The following is a 19,183-nucleotide window of genomic DNA, read 5'->3' as shown; positions in this document are numbered from 1 at the left end:
TATTTATAAAAACTTAATTGATTTTTGTCTGGTGGTCTTGTGTTCTAATATCTTGCCAAATTCACTTATTAATTCTAAGAGTTTTCTGTAGATTCTGCAGAGTTTTCTACATGGGCAATCATGTCATTTGTAAATAGACATTTTATTGCTTTGTTTTCAATTTTCATGCTGCTTAATTATTGGTTGGTTGGTTGGTTGGCTTATTGCCTGGTTACATTGGCTGGGATTTCTATTGTTATGTTGAGCATGAGTAGTGAGAATGTATATCTTTGCCTAGTTTCTGATCTTAGGGGAAAAGCATTCAATCCTTCCATGAGTTAAGTATGATGTTAGTGATATTTCTCCTCTATTTGATAGTTTACTAAGAGTTCTTTTCATAAATGGATATTGGCTATTGAATTTTTTACACTTTTTCTGCATCAATTGATATGATCATGGGGTTTTTTCGTTTTTGTTTTGTAAACTGTTAATATCATTACATTGATTGAATTTCCAATATTGAAACAACCTTATAGTCACAGGATAAACCTCTTTTAGTTGTGCTATATTATTAGTTATATATTTTGCTGGATTTGATTTCTAAATTTTTTGAGAATTTTTATATCTCTACTTTTATTTTATTGTCTTGTCTGGTTTTGGTATCAGGAACGATGATTTCATAAAATGAGGTAAATTCTCTGCTCCCCTTTTTTCTGTAGCACAAGAGAATGAAGAAAAGAAAGAAGGAAGCAGTGAGGGATTTTTATAAACCCACTGTGCATTAGGAATTTCCTTCCCATTTCCGGAAGCCAGAAATACAAGGTTTCTCTGGTACTTCATACTTCTGCACCCTATGCCCACTTCTGTACTACTCCCTATTTCTGTACTCAGTGCCACACCTTTAGTCCAGGCTGAGGAATACGGGAGGAGAAATGAGAAACTCACCTCCATTTTGGTGGTATTTTGAAATCTAGCCCTCTCCAGTCTACCTGTTACCATTTACTTTTCAGAGCCCTCAAGTAGCTGCTTTGTGGTTTTATAGCTGTATTCTCTCCAGATTTTGTAGCTGCATAGAGTGGCAGAGACAGGGTTTCGTCTTTCCCAGAACCTTGAAATAATTTCCAAAGAGAGGGAATTGGCAACTAACAAAGAGATGTTTCTGCTTTGGGGAAAAAAAAAATAAACAGGCAAATATTCCTAGTTTTTTAAAGTCCATTATGCTCACATTAGAAATTGGAAATATCATGAGGGTAAATATGCATATGGAATTGGTATTAGTTTTCTTTTGATGCATAATAAAGTACCACGAATGGTACCGGCTTACAGCAACACAAACGTATTATTCCGCTGTCCTGTAGGTGAGAAGTCCTAATGGGTTCAGCTGGAGTCACTGCTCATAATCTCACAAGGCCGAAATCAGGATATCAGCTAGGCTGACTCTAATCGGAAAGCTCCAGGGAAGGATCCACTTTCAAGCTCATTCCATTTGTTTCTATAATCCAACTTCTTCTGTTTGTAGGACTGAGATCCCAAATTCCGTGTCAGCTGTTGGCCAGGGTTTCCCTCATCTCTAGGGCTACCCGTTCCTTCTACATAATCCCCACCACCCTTACAGCAGCAATGATATGTAATAGAGCCTTCTCCTCCAGATCTCTCTGACTTGCCCTTCTGCCGCCTTCGTGTGCCTTTTAAAGGACTCCTGTAATTAGATCAGTCCTTCTGGATAGGCTCTGTGTCCTAAATTCAGCTGACCTGGGATATTTATCACAACTATAAATCCCTTTATAACACAACAGTATCTGGATTAGTGTTTGATTCAATAACCAGGTGACAGGAATCGTGGGGCGAAAAGTCATCTTGGAGTTCTGCCTGGCACAGAACCAGCTGAGAATGTTTTGGAGGGCTCCAGCATGATGTGACCAAACCTACCTCAGGTTGCGTTTCAGGCCCGGTGCTAATTATCAGAGATGAAAAATGTGTGCTCACAGATCTTCCTAATTGGTGGGAGATATAATCTCATGTAAAATGCTTGTGCTGGGGCAGTTTTACAGATCGAGTTCTTAGAGAAAATGCTGAGCAGTGTCCTATAGATTAAGTGTTAGACAAAGAAAGGGGACATTCTAAAGGAGTAACGTGAGCAAAGGCCTAATAGTGACTACATGGTTTGGTGGAAATGGGTTCTGTAAACTCCGTGATATTTCTGGAATTTTAAAGTATGAAGAGGACATGGCTGTATCTAAGGAAAAGTAGGGCTTTTTTGTTTTCATTCTAAGGAGCTTGATCTTTTATTCCAAAGGGAAAGAAGAGCCATTAAAGAGGTTTATGCAGGAGTGAGCCAATCAGGATTGCATTAGACATAAATCATTTGGAAATACATGGGATGCTAGATTGACCGGAATCAGTCTAGACAGAGAAACCATTTAGGAGGCTTTATAATAGCTGAACAATATCAAAGGCTTGGAGGAAAGAAATGGCGAGTAACAGGAATGCTGAGAAAAGGGAATTGAATTCAAGTAATATTTTGGAAGTAAAATTGACAGAACTTAATCAGTGAGTGAATTTGGACCTGGAAAAGAGGGAATTAAATAAGTCTAAAGTCAGATTTCTATAACAACTGACTCCACAGAAATACAAAGGGTTGTAAGAAAATATTACGAACAACTATATGCCAACAAATTGGACAATTGGGACTAAATGGATAAATTCCAGGAAGCATGCAATCTTCCAAAACTGAATCAGGAAGAATCAGAGACTTTGAATAGACAAATGACAGCTAGTGAAATTGGACCAGTAATTAAAAAAAACAACTCCCAACAAACAAAAGTCCTGAACCAGATAGCTTCACAGGTTAATTTTACAAAACTTTCAGAGAACTAAGACCTATCCTTCTCAAACCATTCCAAAAAATTCAAGAGGAAGGAAGACTCCCAAGCTCATTTTATGAGGCCAACATTATTCGAATTCCAAAACCAGAAAAAGAAATTACAAAGAAAGAAAATCATAGGCCAATATCCCTGATAAGCATAGATGCTAAAATCCTCAACAAAATATTAGCAAACCAGATCCAACAATGCATTAAAAACATCATAAATCATTATCAAGTGGGATTTATTCTGGAGATGCAAGGTTGGTACAACATCTGCAAATCAATATATGTGATACACCATGTAAACAAAATGAAGGATAAAAATCACATTATCATATCAGTAAGATGCAGAAAAAGCATTTGATAAAATCCAGCACCCATTTATGATAAAAACTCTCGGCAAGGTGGGAATAGAGGCAACATACCTCAATGTAATAAAGGCCATATATGACAAACCCACAACCAACATTATACTCAATAGGCACAAAACTACAAGCATTTCTGTTAAGATCAGGAACAAGCCAGGGATGTCCATTTTCACCACTCTTATTCAACATAATCCTGGAAGTCTTAGCCACAGCAATCAGACAAGAAGAAAACATGAAAAGCATCCAAATTGGAAAGTCATTATTTGCAGATCAATTGACACCAAAAGCCCACACAAAATAATAGGTATATTTATTTCACAAAAATTAAAATTGTGCTGCAAATGATACCATCAAAATAACTGCAAAGACAATCCACAGAGCTAGAGAAGATATTTGCAAATCCTATATCTGATAGGGACTTGTATCCAGGATTATAAAAACCTCGGGCAATTCAATGATAAAAAGACCAATGACTTAATTTAAGAATGAGCAAAGGATGTGAATAGACATTTTTCCAAGAATATATGCAAATAGCCACTAAGCACATGAGTAAATGTTCAACACCAGTACTCATTAGGAAATACAACTGGAAATCACAATGGAATGCCACTTCATACCAGCTAGGATGGCCATAATCAAATATGACCTAGAGTTCCACTCCTAGGAAGATATCCGATGGAAATGAAAAAGTCCACAAAAAAGTTGCACGTGAGTGTTCATAGCGGTCAAAAAGTAGAAACAACCCACATGTCTATCAGCTGATGATGGATAAACAAAACTTGGTGTCCCCGTTTGATGAAGCCTTACTCAGCCACAAAAAGGAGTGAAGTGCTGATGACACATGTTTCAATAGGAATGGGCCTTGAAAGCATATCGAAAGAGACCAGACATAGGGCCAGAGACTGTGTGATTCCATTTGTGTGAAATGTCCAGAGCAGGCAACTGTGTAGAGACGGAAATTCAAGTAGTGGTTGCTGGGGCTGGAGGTAGGGAATGGAGGGGAGTGACTGCTACATGGTGTGAGATTTCGTGTGTATGTGCTGGTGATTATGTTCGGGAATTATATGGTGGTGATTCTTGTGCAGCCTTGTGAGTATACTAAAAATCATTGAATTGTATACTTTAAAAAGGTAACTTGTACGGCATGTCAGTTATATGTCAACAAAATGTTTTTTAAAGGGTAATTCCTTTAAGTTCAGATATTTTTTCCTGTTTATAAAATATGGAGCAGGGAACTTTTTAATATTGCAGTCAGGTGACTCAGAGGTCTAGTGAAAAGCTGGAGTCTCAGAGTTTTGCTAACCCTGATCAAAGAAACCCAAGAGAAGGCACATTGCAAGGGGCAGTGCCCTGAGGGAGCCTGGGTAGCCAGGAGGAAACCCATGGGTGCTGATGCCCGAGAAAGGTGAGAGGAGGTCCTCCTTATGAAGAGAGATGTAGATAATGAAATTATTAATAAGGACTATTAACTTTAGCTGCTTAATTACTTTGCTCTTCCTAGCTTCATCTGGGACTATGTCTTGTATTATATCTTCAGGCTCCAATGAAAAGAACACTTGTTAGATTCAGTTAAACTCAAATATTGGTTGAACAGATACACAGGCGAGACTCACTATGCTAGTCCTTGGACATAAGGTGTATGACATACTCTGCCTTCACGATGCTTATGGTTTTATGTCTTATTGATAATAAAAACATAAAGACACTCAAATAAGGCAAACACAGAAATAATAGGACTATTAGTTTTAATGTCTGGCAGCTAAGTGGCAGATAAGGACAACTTCTGGTATATGATACATGTAAAATGGACTATAGGTTTTAAGAAATCTCAGTCTACCCATGATGAGGTATTTGAAATGCTATCAATGCAAAATATATGGGGAAAGATGTAGGGAGTCTTCTAGTTTGCAACAGGCCACAAGGAGAAGCAAACATTTTCTGCATATATTTGATAAGAGAATGGTAGGGAGGCTACTTCACTTAGTCAGTCGGACACATATTGTTGATACCAGTATTTGTGTCAAATTTTGTGCTGGATACTAGGGGGAGTCCTTTTGCCTTGGAAGAAGGGATGCCAGTCGTAGTACCAAACTGGAAAGGCTGCTTCATTTAGCCTCAGTTGAGAGGACAAAGTGGATGTGTGGCCTTGATTCTGTCAGGAGCAGGGAGTCACATGGATTAGGCAGGAATGTGGGCATGGAAGTAGCCCAGGGAAAGTGTTCTTCAAGTAACTACACAGAAAGAATAGTTAGGTGATTAGTAAAAGGATGACAACATCTGGCATTCTAATGAGTCCACAATACAGATGTTGGGAACTTCAGTAGGAACTTGACGGGAAGTAAAGGCTTATATATTCAGTAAGAGAGCTTCAGTAATTTTTTTAAAAATCTTTTTCAATTCTATAGCTGACATCAACTTGGATATATCAAAGCCTTTGAAAGCAAACCTGAGTTTTACCAAGCTGGATCAGATCAACCATTTTTTAAAGAAGATCAGAAGTGCACACGGCAACGAGACTTTGGCGCCGTCGGACACCGTGCGGCTTAAGGATGAGCTCCCAGCCTCCAAATGTTACCGTGGGAAGTTGTCTAAATCCAAAGTTCATGGTGATGCAGCACGAAAGGTTCCATTTCGGGAAAACATGTGGAGAGCTGTTTCCTGCTTTCAAAAAATTTCTGTCCATACTACTCAGATTGTGGTCGCCATGGAAACTGTCCCCCATCCTAACAAGCCTTGCCTGTTGGCATCTTTGTCGACCCTCAGTGGAAGCCTGAATGTTAAAGCGGCACAAAAAGTACCTGGTAAGTCACAGGAGAGGGGAGAGGGAGATGACAATGTGACTTGGTACCATCAGGAAATGCATAATGGTGATGATTTATATTATTTGGAGGTTAAAAGTTTTAAGGGCCATCAGAGATGGGGTATTTCTGGTTTGTGACCTTATTGTAGAGAAAATTTTATAACAAATCCGTTAAGCGTTTAAGTATTTTAATGTGCTAAACTAAACTCTTCCTTTCCACCTCTTTGGACATGTTCCTGCAGATGTCTTTAAAGCTGTTCATTCCTAAATTTCTGTTCCCTAGAACAGCAGCAGTGGAACAAGGAGAAATGGTTTTGCCAGCCGTTAGAGTAGCGGTTGTCAGGGTATGGTCGCAGAACCAGCCGCAGCAGCAGCAGCAGCAGCAGCAGCTGAGAACTTGTTAGAAATGCAAATTCTTGAACCCTACTGCTGACCTGCTGAATCAGAAACTCTGGGCATGGAGCCCAGAAGTCTGTGTTGCAAAAGTCGTACAGGTGATTCCGGTGCACTGCATTAAGTCCCTGGTAACAGTTGATTTAAAAAAGAGAGAATGCTCTAGTGGCAGGTATGCGACCCAAAGTGTACTAGAAGTCAGGGTTCAGTTCTGCAAGGACAGGGCCATTGCGGATTGCCAGGCAGCAGCCCCAGCAAGGAAAAGCCGTGTATGCTGCCCAGCCCAGCAAAGACAAGGAGGTATGGGCCCTGCAACCGGGTGTCCTGGATGGGTGGTGGAGAGGTGAGAAGGTAACAGGCAGTGACATCTACATTTTCCTCTTTTGTTACCATGACTAAACGGTTCCGTGCTTCTTCACCCTGAGTCAGAAAGGGTAGGCAGAGGAGTGCGGGGAGGGAAGGCAAAGACATGGCACAGGTGGGAATAACAGCTTTCAGTCACTGGAGCTGCTACTGTGACAGTCAGGGCACCGTGCCAGAAATTTTACTTTGAAAGTAAAAGTAGCAAAAGGGAAACATTTTTTCTCACTTTAATTTGCAGGAAAGAATTGGGGGATAGGGGGGTAAAGTAAATCCTGAAACTATATGCAATGTAGTGGCTTACCAAAAAAAGTAATTAAGTGGCAGCTGGAGACTAACTATAACTTAGTTCCATATAGCAGTTTGGGCACAGTAGTTTAAGAGATAAAGAAAAAGTTTTATAGTTGAGAAGTATGAATTTTAGGCCAAAAAATAGATGATTTATTTCTTTCTCACCAGAAATATTTGTGACCAAGCCAGCTGAAAACACTGTATTTTTTTTTTTATTGTCTTAAAAGTTAGAAGTGAAATGTAAGGTCCATGGGGCATGAAAGATTATGAAACACTGGGCTACAATATCTGATTTATCCACATTGCAACCCAAACAACACTGGACCGGTTTCCACACCTTTCCAGTTTTACCTAATCATATAGCAGGGAAAGGCTAGGACTCAACCCGAGTGAGAGTTTAAATGTACTGTGCTCAGTTCTACATCCTTTTCTTTTTTCAGCCTCATTTCTTGTTTTATTTTTTAGCTACTAATATTTTATCCACATTTAACCATTTGTATGCCATAAGCGTCTATAGATGCAAGCGGCAGACCTTTTTTAATTAAATTCAAAATATCGTGGCAGTTAACTGGTTAATGTGTCTATCCTTGTAAACATCTCTAACATGTCATGAAAATCCTCTCACTGAGCTAGACAAGGTCATAGACTCATTCTGTATTTGTATTTGTTTTTTCCACTCAATCCTAGAAAAACTGCATGCCCTATTTCTTTTATATTTATGCTTTTTAATCTAGTCAAACACAGAAGTAGCAACTATAGCTTTGACTAAGACATAAATTATACAACTCTAATTGTGGTATCCAGCAAATGTTCTAAAATAGTTATTTATGTCAGCAAACTAAAACAGTTCGAAGTTAGCCATTAAACTGAACAGTTTTATTATGAGAGCATAACGAATACCAAATCGGGTTTCTCTGCATTTCTGCTGAATGGAATGACATGCTCAAACATTTTAAGAAGATAAAGTCAGCAAAATAATAATAAATTATAATTAAGTAAAATAAGAATAAGTTCTAGTTTCTGCTGAAGACTAATTTCTAGGAAATTATAATTGAGAGATTACTACATGTTTTTCAAAAAGTGATTCTTAACTAAGCAAAACTTTTTTAAAGTAAAGTATAATTTAAGCTTTAAGCGTTAATTTTATTGTGTAGTTGAATATCTTAAAAATCCATGCTTTGGAACTTGGGTAAAACACATGTAATTCTTTATTTGAGGTATATTTTTGATAAGTAGTTAAAAGTGATACCCACCAAAAAGAAAAAAAATCTATCAATAGTCATATTTCATATTTTTCAAGTGACATCGTTATGCATTTGACCAAAATTTTTATAGTATATCTTTGAGCTCAACAGAGTTAAAGTCAAATTTTTATAGTTTGAATCTAATACAGAAATACTTAACTGTGTCTTTGATTTTATAGTTTATATAACTATTGTGACCATCTGCAGCAGCTGCACTTTTCAAATTATTTGCTGAACCAAATTGAGCACAGTGACAAAAGTAGTCATCTCAGATGTACTATTAAACAGAGAAAGAAAAAGGAACAGTGCCTTGGTACAGTATAACCATCTGCTGTACAGATGTTATTGTATAGAATGACTTAAGATAAAATAATTGTAGAAAATTTTCATTAAAACCTCAGCAATTTGCACTTGTTTATGCGAATCTGCATAACTCCCCAATGAGACAACACACTTGGGGTTTCTTTGGTTCTCACTCACTTTCTCTTTGATCCTTTTTGATGTGCTGACTTTAATAAACACAGTCAAAAACACTGTGCAAAAACATCATGGAAAAAACTACAAAGGAATAATTATAGCAGCAGAAACTACTCTAATCCCTAACTTACGCAAGCTATTTTTAGTGAAATATTTTTTTTAACACTCTTTATGTGACAATGTTATATAAACAGGGTAAAATGGTCCTTTCCAGATGAGTTTTAATTTAGGAGCTGAAATAGATGTGTAATGCTAGAGGAATCTTATGTTCTAAGGAATATTTAGAGAAACACAATTGAGAATGTGTTATAGGCATGTTTCCTCACTTCTGAAAGGTACAAAAATACTTCAGTTTGCCTAGTTGTATTTTTTATCATTTAACTGTCATAAATTTAGGGGAAGTGCATAGGAAAAGGGAATAATAAAAAAGTAAAGGGGGAAAGTTAGTTTTCTTCCCAAGACATTGTCAATACGTTTAAATCTGAAATGTTTTTATATTCATTTACTGGTTTTTACAACGAAAGATGTACTGATTACTCACTGAAATGTGTTCATTGTTTGAAACAAAATGAAATGGTTAAATATTTTCCACTTTAAATCTAGGAGTTTTCCTTAGTTTCCTGTACTGTTCTGCAATCCTCAACTATGAGAGTTTCAAGGGACTTGATTTTTTTAAATTCCACCTGCAGATGCTAGTGTAACAGTGACTTATAATAACTTAACTTGTATTTCTGCTAGAATACTTACGTTCTTCCATATGTCTTTGGGAAAGGGGCCCTAAAGTTGATTTTAGTAGACGTAATACTTGTATTTTAAAAGTTGGTGTATAATATCACAAAAAACACCTACGACTGTATTATCAATAACAAAGTGAATCTCACTTAGAAATTATATCTTATTTTCAGAATCATGTTAAGGCAGATAATATTTCTTCTGCTCTCCATGAAATCCATCCCATTCTGTAGTATGTTTTTTTAAAAAACAGCCACCTTTCCCCCCCACGCGTACACACACACACACACACAGTCTTTTTTGCCGTTTGAAGCGTGTCTTTTTCGAGAAGCCATGAGTATGTAGCTATAAATCCTGGATAGCAGTGTAGCACTTTCCACAGGCAGGGAGGGAAGGAGCTGCAGACTTCTGCTCCCCTTGTCAGAGTAAATTATGGCTCTATTAGGGCGGCACTCCTTAGATTTCAGCAACAAGGGCGCACAATTCAGGCTGTGAAATAGCTTTACTGTAGGTTTCCTTGCTCTTTCACGGGGGCACTTAGATTAGCAATCTCCATGTAAAGTAAGGAAAAGGGAATTAGGGAATGAACAAAGGGTTAGGGGAGGAGCCTAAGTGAGGCCATCTTGTTTGGCATTTTAGTCAGAAATGGGAAGAGCTGCAAGCATCCCTTTCCAAAGGGACTTTTCATCCACGCAGAAAGCCATGAGTTGAACTCCTAGTCAGAGAGCTATGGTTTAAACAACTTTCGCTGCCCCTGCCTCTGTCATCCAGATGTACTTATCTCTGTGTATAAACAAAAACGGGGAAAAGCATAACCATATTATTTTTCACATATACAAATGCCTCCTCTCATGTTCACTGAATTCGGGACCAATAAAATATAAAGAACCTAGAGTTCCTTTTCATGTACTGAAAAGTGAAACGGGGCCATTAATTGCGGAAAGTGGAGCTCCAGCTTTTCGTTCCAGATAGCTGGATCTCCAGAGGACACGCTCTCAAGGCGTTGTCAGCACCAGTGGATGCTCCGGAGATGTCGGGAAGCCGAGGGGAAGTAAAGCATCCAATTAGACACGACTGCCTAAGAGAATACGTTCCATAACAAGCCATTTACAACACCCCAAAGACTTTTGTCGCTTTTACAAAGGAATGGCACTTCTTCCCAATGCCTGAACCATAAGAAATGAATTCTTTGACAGGCAGAGCCAGAGGACAGACCTGACCTGAAGCAGCCACTGAGGGTTGAAGTGGAAGCACAGCTGGTCAGCAGCCAGATGGGCCGCTCACCGACCTGAGTGAATATTGGGTGTGGGCACCAGGGCCTTGTCATTTCTGACACTGCCCCAAGTAGCTTAAACCCAACCCTGGAGGGAAGGTGGAGACCTCAATGGGTGTATAACATCTGGGATTTTATTTGTCATTTTGGCAAACTTCACAAGCGCAAAAGAAAGAGTAAAAGGGGATTATCTTGACAATGAAATGAGTTACTGAATCTTGTGATAATGAAAAGCAGAGGAATTCTAATGCCTTTCTATAGTCCCTGAGGTAGAGGTGCGTTTATAGTTTTGCAGAAGTAAAATGTAGGCAGGCAGAACAGATGGCCTGGAGTCCAGGAAACACGACACCCTCATCCCAGGACCGAGTACCACTATTAATCCTGCTCTGATTCCCTCCTGTTACTTTATAACAAGCTCAAAGTTGCTACTGATGAACTGGCATGTCCCTCCATTTTTACTCTTAAATTACCTCTAGAATACTGAGCTTTTTCAACAGTGATATTTTTCTGTGCATAAGGGTGAAATGAGACATTTAAAAAAATAGAATTTTGGGGAGTTCTGAAAATTGAATGGGAAATAGAAAAAATAAAATTCTCATAACCTTTTTTTCAAAATAATGTCCCATATTATTTTCCTAACCTAGTGGGAAATAAATACCATAAATGTGTAAGATACTCCCTTGGGGAGTAAGTCTTTTGTCCTCTTCTCAGCAATCCTACACAGTGGGGGGGGAAATCCCAACAAATGAACTTTATTCTCGTTGCTGTAATTTTTATCATAATATAATATTAGACATAATTCTGGAGAATACAAGCAATATTAACACTACTATGTTAAAATGATCTTTTTCACATCTTCAAAAAGAGAGGTAAGAAGTTAAGAAGGTTTGATATTTAAAAAACAACCACCCACTAGTGGTTACGATACACGCTGCCCAGGGATGCGTAGATTGTCACTAGTCTCTTGTTTAACCAGATTATGTTAGTGCAGGCTCATACATCTTTCATTCGGGATACTTAGGTTTTTCGGTGATAAGGATTTATGCATTTTAAGTGTTATGTGACTATTGTTCTTCATGTACATTTTTGTTTTAGTGCCGTGTGGTTACTAGCACTGTTTTGGATTCCAGTGGGAAGCCTTATAACAGATAGGAGTGTAACTGCAGACGTTTAGAAGACACCCGCTGGGCTGAGTGTCTGATGTGTTAATGTCCAGGTTGCATGAAAAGTAAAAACCATGTCGTACGCAGCCAGCCGGGCTGTGGAGCACTGTCCTGTGCTGGGGGGGTGAATGCGATGTACCTGCCCAGCCATCCGAGGGGGTGAGCTCCTCGCACAGAGATAACCATCTCTGACTTTTTCTTCTGATTCATCCCCGACCTGAACTCCATTTGAACCTTGTTAGACAGAAAACAAGCAGAATTCCTGGCCCAAGCTATAAAATATAATTAAGCCCTTTTGAAATGATGTGTAAAAGAACATTGCTGTGCCCCCACTTATAACCACTACCACCACCACAACCAATAAAGTTAAATCAAGCACTGCCTGTAATGGATTAAAATAATAAATGTTCCTGGATTTCAGTGTTTGAAGTACTTGAAGAAAACAGGCTCCCAGCAGCCCGGGTAGCTGAATGCAGGAGAGACATTTATTAATGACGAGTTCAAGGGTTTGGCCTGTTTAAGATCATTACTTTCTGTTTACCATGGGTTACACATCTCTTATATTTTTACACAGCCCACATGTGTCCACATGCAATAATGAAAGCTTTTTTTTTTCACCAAAGAATTGTTAATTGTGTAAATGTGGTTCTCGTGGGGAATATGAAGTCTTCATAAGACTCTGCTCTGTTCTAATGAGAAATCCAGGACCGTGGCTACAGTCTTCCAAGTGTATCCCCCTTCAGATCTTGTCTCCAGCTAAATTACTCTATTCCTTCCTATTGTTTTAGTTACCAAATTTCAGACTTGATCTAGACTGCTAGAAAAATGTTGGCGCCAGATCATATGTGTTAGAATTGTGTCCCATTGCCCTGGATTTTATGTCTTTAGTACTATAGCAAAAAAAGAAAAAAAAGTCGTTTTTATTTCTTTCCTTGTTTTAACGAATGTATGGTAAAGAATCATTTCTCTAGATTTAGATACATTTGGGGGGAGAAAAGACAACTGATAAAAATTTCTTATGTACACATATTGAAACAGAATGTTCCTTGGGCAGGAGAAAAACGGACTAACTTTTAGACAACAGAAATGCTATGAATTAACATGAAGTTATCTCACTGTGCAAAATCCCATTGGAGAAGAAAGGTTCCAGTCCTGGTAATTAAATGCTAGAGATCTTTTACTTCGCAGCTTCTCCTCTGCATCCTTGGTAGCACCGTGTAGGTTAGCATTTGGAGAAATGGACAAAAATTGTTATAGCCCCCAGCACTGGGACTATGGAAAAAGAGAGGGTTAGAAGTAAGTCTCTACCCCCCACGCAGTCTGTAGTTTTGCCTGTGGTCACAGCAAATTGCCCTCTCATCCACATAAGCCAGGAGGCTGTTTGCTAGGAAAGATTCTGGCAAAGCACCCCAGTCAGTGATGAGTGGCTGAAGACACATCTTAGATGTTCTGTTGCTCTCTGGCCAGGCCCCTGGACCTGTAGGCTATGTTGGCACAACATACCGAGGCCGTGTAAAACAGCTGGGGACAGGAAAAAGCATTTATTCACAACCGTGTTACCAACTGGAAAAATGAAATTACTAAGAGCTAACTAACAGCAGCAGTTTTTATAAGGCAACATGGTGCTGGAAGGAGGCAGAGGGAATCTAAATCCCGGCCCTGCTACTTATCGGCAGTCGGTTGTGGTAAAAGTTACAATTCAGCTAATTTCCAAAATGAAGGCAAAAATATTTAATTCACAGGGCTGTTGAGAGCATCAGGCGAGATAATGTATATAGGGTATTCTACACATTCCTTGGTACAAATTTATTATGTTCCTCAATAAATGTTGGTGTTTTGGTTTTTTTATCTTCCTCCCCAACTCAGTCACACCAGTGAATGCTGAGGGCATAGATCAGTAAATTTTAGAGCTGGAGGTTACCTTAAAGATCTTCCTTTTCTTTATCAAGAACCCTTTTTATTCTTTCCCTCATGGGCCTCATGATCCAACCAAACTGCATTTAGGATTACATAGCTAACATGGCTATACCTGCCTGTGATATGACTCCAACCAAAAGTAAAGCTTCAGTACGCCTCCTCAGCCCTGTCTCGGACAAATCTGTGATTTCTTTTACCTCTCTGAAATACTGAAAGTGCTTCATGGACCACCATTATGATGTGGAACTCCCTAAGTGTCAAAGAACCCTGGGTTGAGGCCACCTGAGCTAGCCCTAATCCCTCGCTGAGTTAAGGTGGAGCAGTTAGCCAGGGGTATGCTGAGGCAGTCTGGTCTTTCTGTTGCACCCGTCCTTACAGCCTCGATTGTGTAGATCCAGACCAGTTTCTAAGCCGTTGCAGTAGGTTACTTAGCACGTCATTTTGCTTTCAACATTGTTAAGATAAGTTTACGCCAATTCTTCCATTCACGTGACTTACTTTTTAAAGAATTAATTCACTGGCAGTTTCCTAATGTAATTACACTGACCAGCTATTGTATTCCTCTAAGAACCTACGGAGTGTGTATTTGCTGCTGTTCTTTCCTCTCTGGAAAGGTTGTCATACACTTTCCAATATGCACAGTCCGACCTGCCAGTCTGGGTGTTTTTTAAACATGGACACATGATCCAATCAAGTTTTATTTTTCTAATAAACTGACACAACTGTGAAAACAGTGAGCATGGTGGCAGATTGGAGGGGAAGAAAGAGGCAAAGCATACCCTCTGCACCCTTTGGTATTTTTAGTTTGGTTTTTCTAGGATCCGAATGTTTTAAAACATTTCTCCAAAAATACCTTTCCCAGACAGGGCCAAGTATAAATAGCCAACTCAGCAGACATTTTCATCTTTCATGAGTAATTCTCCCTTTCTTAATGTGAAAGGGGGAAAAAAAAATTCTATTTCTGCTACTTCTCATTTTCCTATGTTCAAAGGAAAGGTTTGGATTAGTCTAGGGTCCATTGAGGCCTTGGTGGGCATCCCTGGAGACTGAAAAGCCCACTCGTGAGAAATCATTAGGTGCCTTGGAGAGGGACGTGTTAGCAGGTAGACCAGCCATTCGGACTCTCATTTTGACGGCCAGACTTTTTAGTAAATTGGAAAGCATAGCATCCCTTTCAGCTCGTATCCATTGTAATTCCGACGGCTTTATGGTTTGTTCATATACTGATCTTATCCTATACTTTAGCTTATGACTAGGTATATTTATATAGGCTTATTAAATAAAATATAGTGTAACTAAGAAGGATCTGACCAACTTACATATTCTCATCAAGCAAGGTGTGTTTTTTTCCATGGTTAAAATACCCACGTGCTATTTTTATGTGTTTTAACATAATTAGTTGAAGGAATTAGAAAAGATTTCCAATCGTCTTTTTATGGGCCATACTTACAAAAGCCTTTTTCTAGTCACCTAGTCACTTCTGGTCATTGTTTCATGGATCGCACGGATAAAAAGTTTTCTTCCTTTCAGAGGCATTGTGATGCTTCGCTGTTGTGCAAATCGACTTGTGGATGTATCTAACACATGTTTGCTAGTTTTCTGGTAGCCTCCGATTACTTCCAGCTGGATAAAAAAAAATACCTGGACATGCTTTGCTAGCACATGTCATCATGGAGTGTTCTTTCTAATGACATACAGAAGCTTGATTCCAAGTGCGTTTTGCACAGTCAGCATGGAAATGCAGGAGCCTTATGAGGTCTAGGAGAGACGATGATGTAGCGCTGGCAGCGCTCTGTAAACATTCTCCAAAACAAGTGGTTTGCATTTATTAGTCTTCTGAAGGAGTATTTTAAAGGTCACGAAACTATTAGTTCCTTGAACTAAATTTTTACACTCAGTGAAAAGTATGTCAGTATGCAAGCAAAGCAAGATTATTTCTGTTTATCACACCAGTTGTTTCTGAAATTACTTCTCAATGTTGCTACACCTCATTTACTTTAATTAAATATCTGCCATTAGTTTTCTAGAGCTGAAATTAAAAATATAAACACAGATTTTTGAAACAAGCCAATGGAAAAATCAGGCAGAAAAGCATTCTGTGGAATGGAAGGAGGTAGAGAGAAGAGGTTATACGCTGGGTCAAAATGACCTGAACACACAGTCATTAAGTGCAGCGTTGGGTCCTGGGTAGCATCCTGGAATCGGAACTGGACATGAGAGGAGAAACTGGTGAAATTCAAATAAGGTGTCTAAATTGCTTAGCTGTTTTGCATTGATGTTAATTTACTGGCTCTCGAGAATCATGCTATCATAAGTTGTTAAATTAACATTAAGGGAAGCTGGGTGAAGGATATCGAAGTTGAAAGCTATCAACTTTGCTGAAAGACTAACATTATTGCAAAATTAAAAGTTCTTAAAAATGGCCTGATCAGAGGTTAAGTAATTTTAATGATATTCATGCTTTTAAAGGATAACTGATCATTTTCAATCTTATACTTTCACAGCATATTTCTTTAATATTTTCCTTCTCTCATTTTTGGAAATTTAGCGGGGAAAGTAAAAGTACAGAAAATGTAACGCATAACACATCAAACACCTGTATACTCACCAGCTGGAACAAAGGTAAACATTTTGTCATTTACACATAGGCAGAGAGAGATAAAACTTCACAAAATTACTTAGTCTTCCCCAATGTTCCAGTGCCAAAAAGATAGCTCTTCATAATTTTTACACGTAGCCACTTTGTCCAACTCTGCGTGAATTCATTCAGAAGAACATACATGCTGGAACTGTTGCCATTTATACCAGATTTTGAATGTCAAAGTATCCCGCTTAAGAACTCAGTATTCTCAGTGGCCCTGGGCGTACGTGTGGGGTGATATGTAAAATTCGATTCATTTTATCCCAGTGAAGATACTTAGCATGTTTCCTGATTGAGAAAGAACAGAGGAGATGGTGTCCCACAGGCCAGCTTCTCACAGAGTGAGAGCAAGGGAAAGGGAGAATTACCAGCCTGTCATGAGTCCCAGGGATTATTTTCATATTTTGTGGTAAAAATGTGAAGTTTGGTTTGCCATTTATAAATGGCCCCTATAAAATTCATAACTACTCTTTATTATTAAGTGATCACCATAATCTCTTATTATTGGTCACTTAGACCAACGTTAAAGTCACTGAACTGAACTAACATGGTTTTCTATTATTTTGTTGTAGGTGTGTTTTTTTTAATCAGCAGAAAATGTTTAAAAGGAAACAGAGACTCTATTTTAAACTTCAAAGCTGTATTTGTGAGTGAACCTTTCTGTGGTTCCCCAGATAACTGGATTCCGTCATGAGGAGCAAAGCCAAGGCAGATTGGTGTGTGTAGCAAGTGTAGGGGGCAGGCAGGCACATGGGATGAGTTAAATTGTCTCCAAAGTGATCCACCCCTAATTTCCTTATGGGTGTATGAAACAAAGGACAAGAAAGGTGACAGGACACCAGGAAGGGCACATTGGCATCTGTTGGTCATGTGTCTTCTTCATGTACTTAAGCAGTGCCTATTCCTGTGTGATTGCGTCCAACATTACCATCTTCAATCCTCAATGCTATGTGTGTGTTTAAACAAGTCTGGGATCAATGCTACTAAACCTGAGATATAGGCAAGTACAAACTGTAAAAAGATTAGAAAAAGTAAATGTAAAGTGAAGAGCAGGCATTGGGGCACATAAAAGGGTGAAAGGGGAAAAGGGTGAAAGGGGAAAGAAAAAAATGGACAGCAACTATACAGACTTAATTAAATAATGGATCAGAATGAAAGAATTGATAGCACATGAAGTGAATTAAAAGAAGCAAGAAAGAATGGGGTTTGTATGATAATAGGGAAGTGTTCATGTCTTTCAACAGTTCACTTGCTTAATAGAGGCAATATTATAAATGTTGTTGGTTGTCTTTTTTTTCCTCTAGTTTTTATTGAGATCTCAAAACTTGAGGCTAACAAATTGCGAAGGAAAAATGTGATGTGAAAGAATACACAAATTATCCACTTTATCTTGGTATATCCAGTAAATGGTAGATAATCAATAAATATTGGTTGAATAATGAATGCTTGCATAAATATCAAGTTGGAGGTGATCCAGGATATCCACATTTTTTTATTGGGAAAAGCATTTATTTAGGAATTAGGCATGGTTATGGGTACTATCATAAAAAACTATACTTAAAACCATGATAGTAGAGAATTTTACTGAAATAAGAGATTAGGGATGGCTTATGTTTTCTTGTAGGAGTTTTATGGTTGAAGGTCTTACGTTTAAGTCTGTAGTCCATCTTGAATTTAATTTTGAACATGCCATAAGAAAGTGGTCCAGTTTTACTTTTTGCATGTAGCAGTTCAAGATTGTTTATTGAAGACACTGTGTTTTCCCAAATGTTTATTCTTGCTTCCTTTATCATAGATTAATTGATCATATATGTGTGGTTTTTTTCTGGGTGTTCTATTCTAATCCTTTGATTTATACATGTGTTTTTATGCCACTATCATACAATTTTGATTACAATAGTTTTGTAGTACAGTTTGGAATCAGGGAGCATGATACCTTCAACTTTCTTCTTTCTCGAGATTACTTTGTCAATTCTGGACCTTTTGTGATTCAATACATATTGTAGGATTTTTTGTTCTAGTTCAGTGAAAAATGCCTTTGATACTTTGAAAGGGATTACATTAAATCTATAGATTGCTTTGGGTAGTATGGACATTTTAACAATATTATTTCAATCTATATCATTCCATTTATTTGTGTCATCTTCACTTTCTTTTATCAGTGTCTTTTAGTTTGAAGAGTACAGGTCTTTTACCTCCTTGGTTAAATTTACTCCTAGACACTTTATTCTTTTGGATGCAATTGTAAATGGGTGTATTTTCTTTATTTCTCTTTTTGATAGTTTATAAGTGTATATAGCAACCAATTTCTTTATATTAATTTTGTATCCTATAAATTTACTGAATTCATTTATTCTAATAGTTTTTTTGGTGTAGTCTTTAGAGTATAGTATCATGACATCTGCAGATAGTGACAGTTTTACTTTTTCTTTCTAATTTGGATGCGTTTTATTTCTTTTTCTTGCCCTATTGTTGCAGCTGGGACTTCCAATACTATGTTGAATAAAAGTGGTGAGAAGGCATCCTTGTTTTGTTCCTGATCTTAGAGGAAAAGCTTTTAGCTTTTCACCATTGAGTGTGATGTTAACTGTGGGGTTGTCAATATATGGCCTTCATTATGTTGAAGTACATTCCCTATATACACACGTTGTTAAGAGTTTCTTTTTTATCATAAATGGA

The 19,183-nt window shown here is 38.1% G+C and overlaps 1 protein-coding gene across 1 annotated transcript in view; it reads left to right on the top strand.

Annotated features, from left to right (window-relative positions):
- VPS13B (vacuolar protein sorting 13 homolog B (yeast)) overlaps window positions 1–19,183 on the top strand; it is a 624,807-nt gene that overhangs the window by 462,584 nt on the left and 143,040 nt on the right. The window contains exon 37 of the mRNA XM_006760303.2: window positions 5,619–6,014. Within this exon, the coding sequence (XP_006760366.1) occupies window positions 5,619–6,014 (396 nt within the window). The remainder of the gene's footprint in view (window positions 1–5,618; window positions 6,015–19,183) is intronic.

The sequence above is a fragment of the Myotis davidii genome, unplaced genomic scaffold (genome assembly GCF_000327345.1).
Source record: "Myotis davidii unplaced genomic scaffold, ASM32734v1 scaffold497, whole genome shotgun sequence".
NCBI lineage: Eukaryota > Metazoa > Chordata > Mammalia > Chiroptera > Vespertilionidae > Myotis > Myotis davidii.
This window is presented reverse-complemented; position numbering and strand designations above follow the sequence as displayed.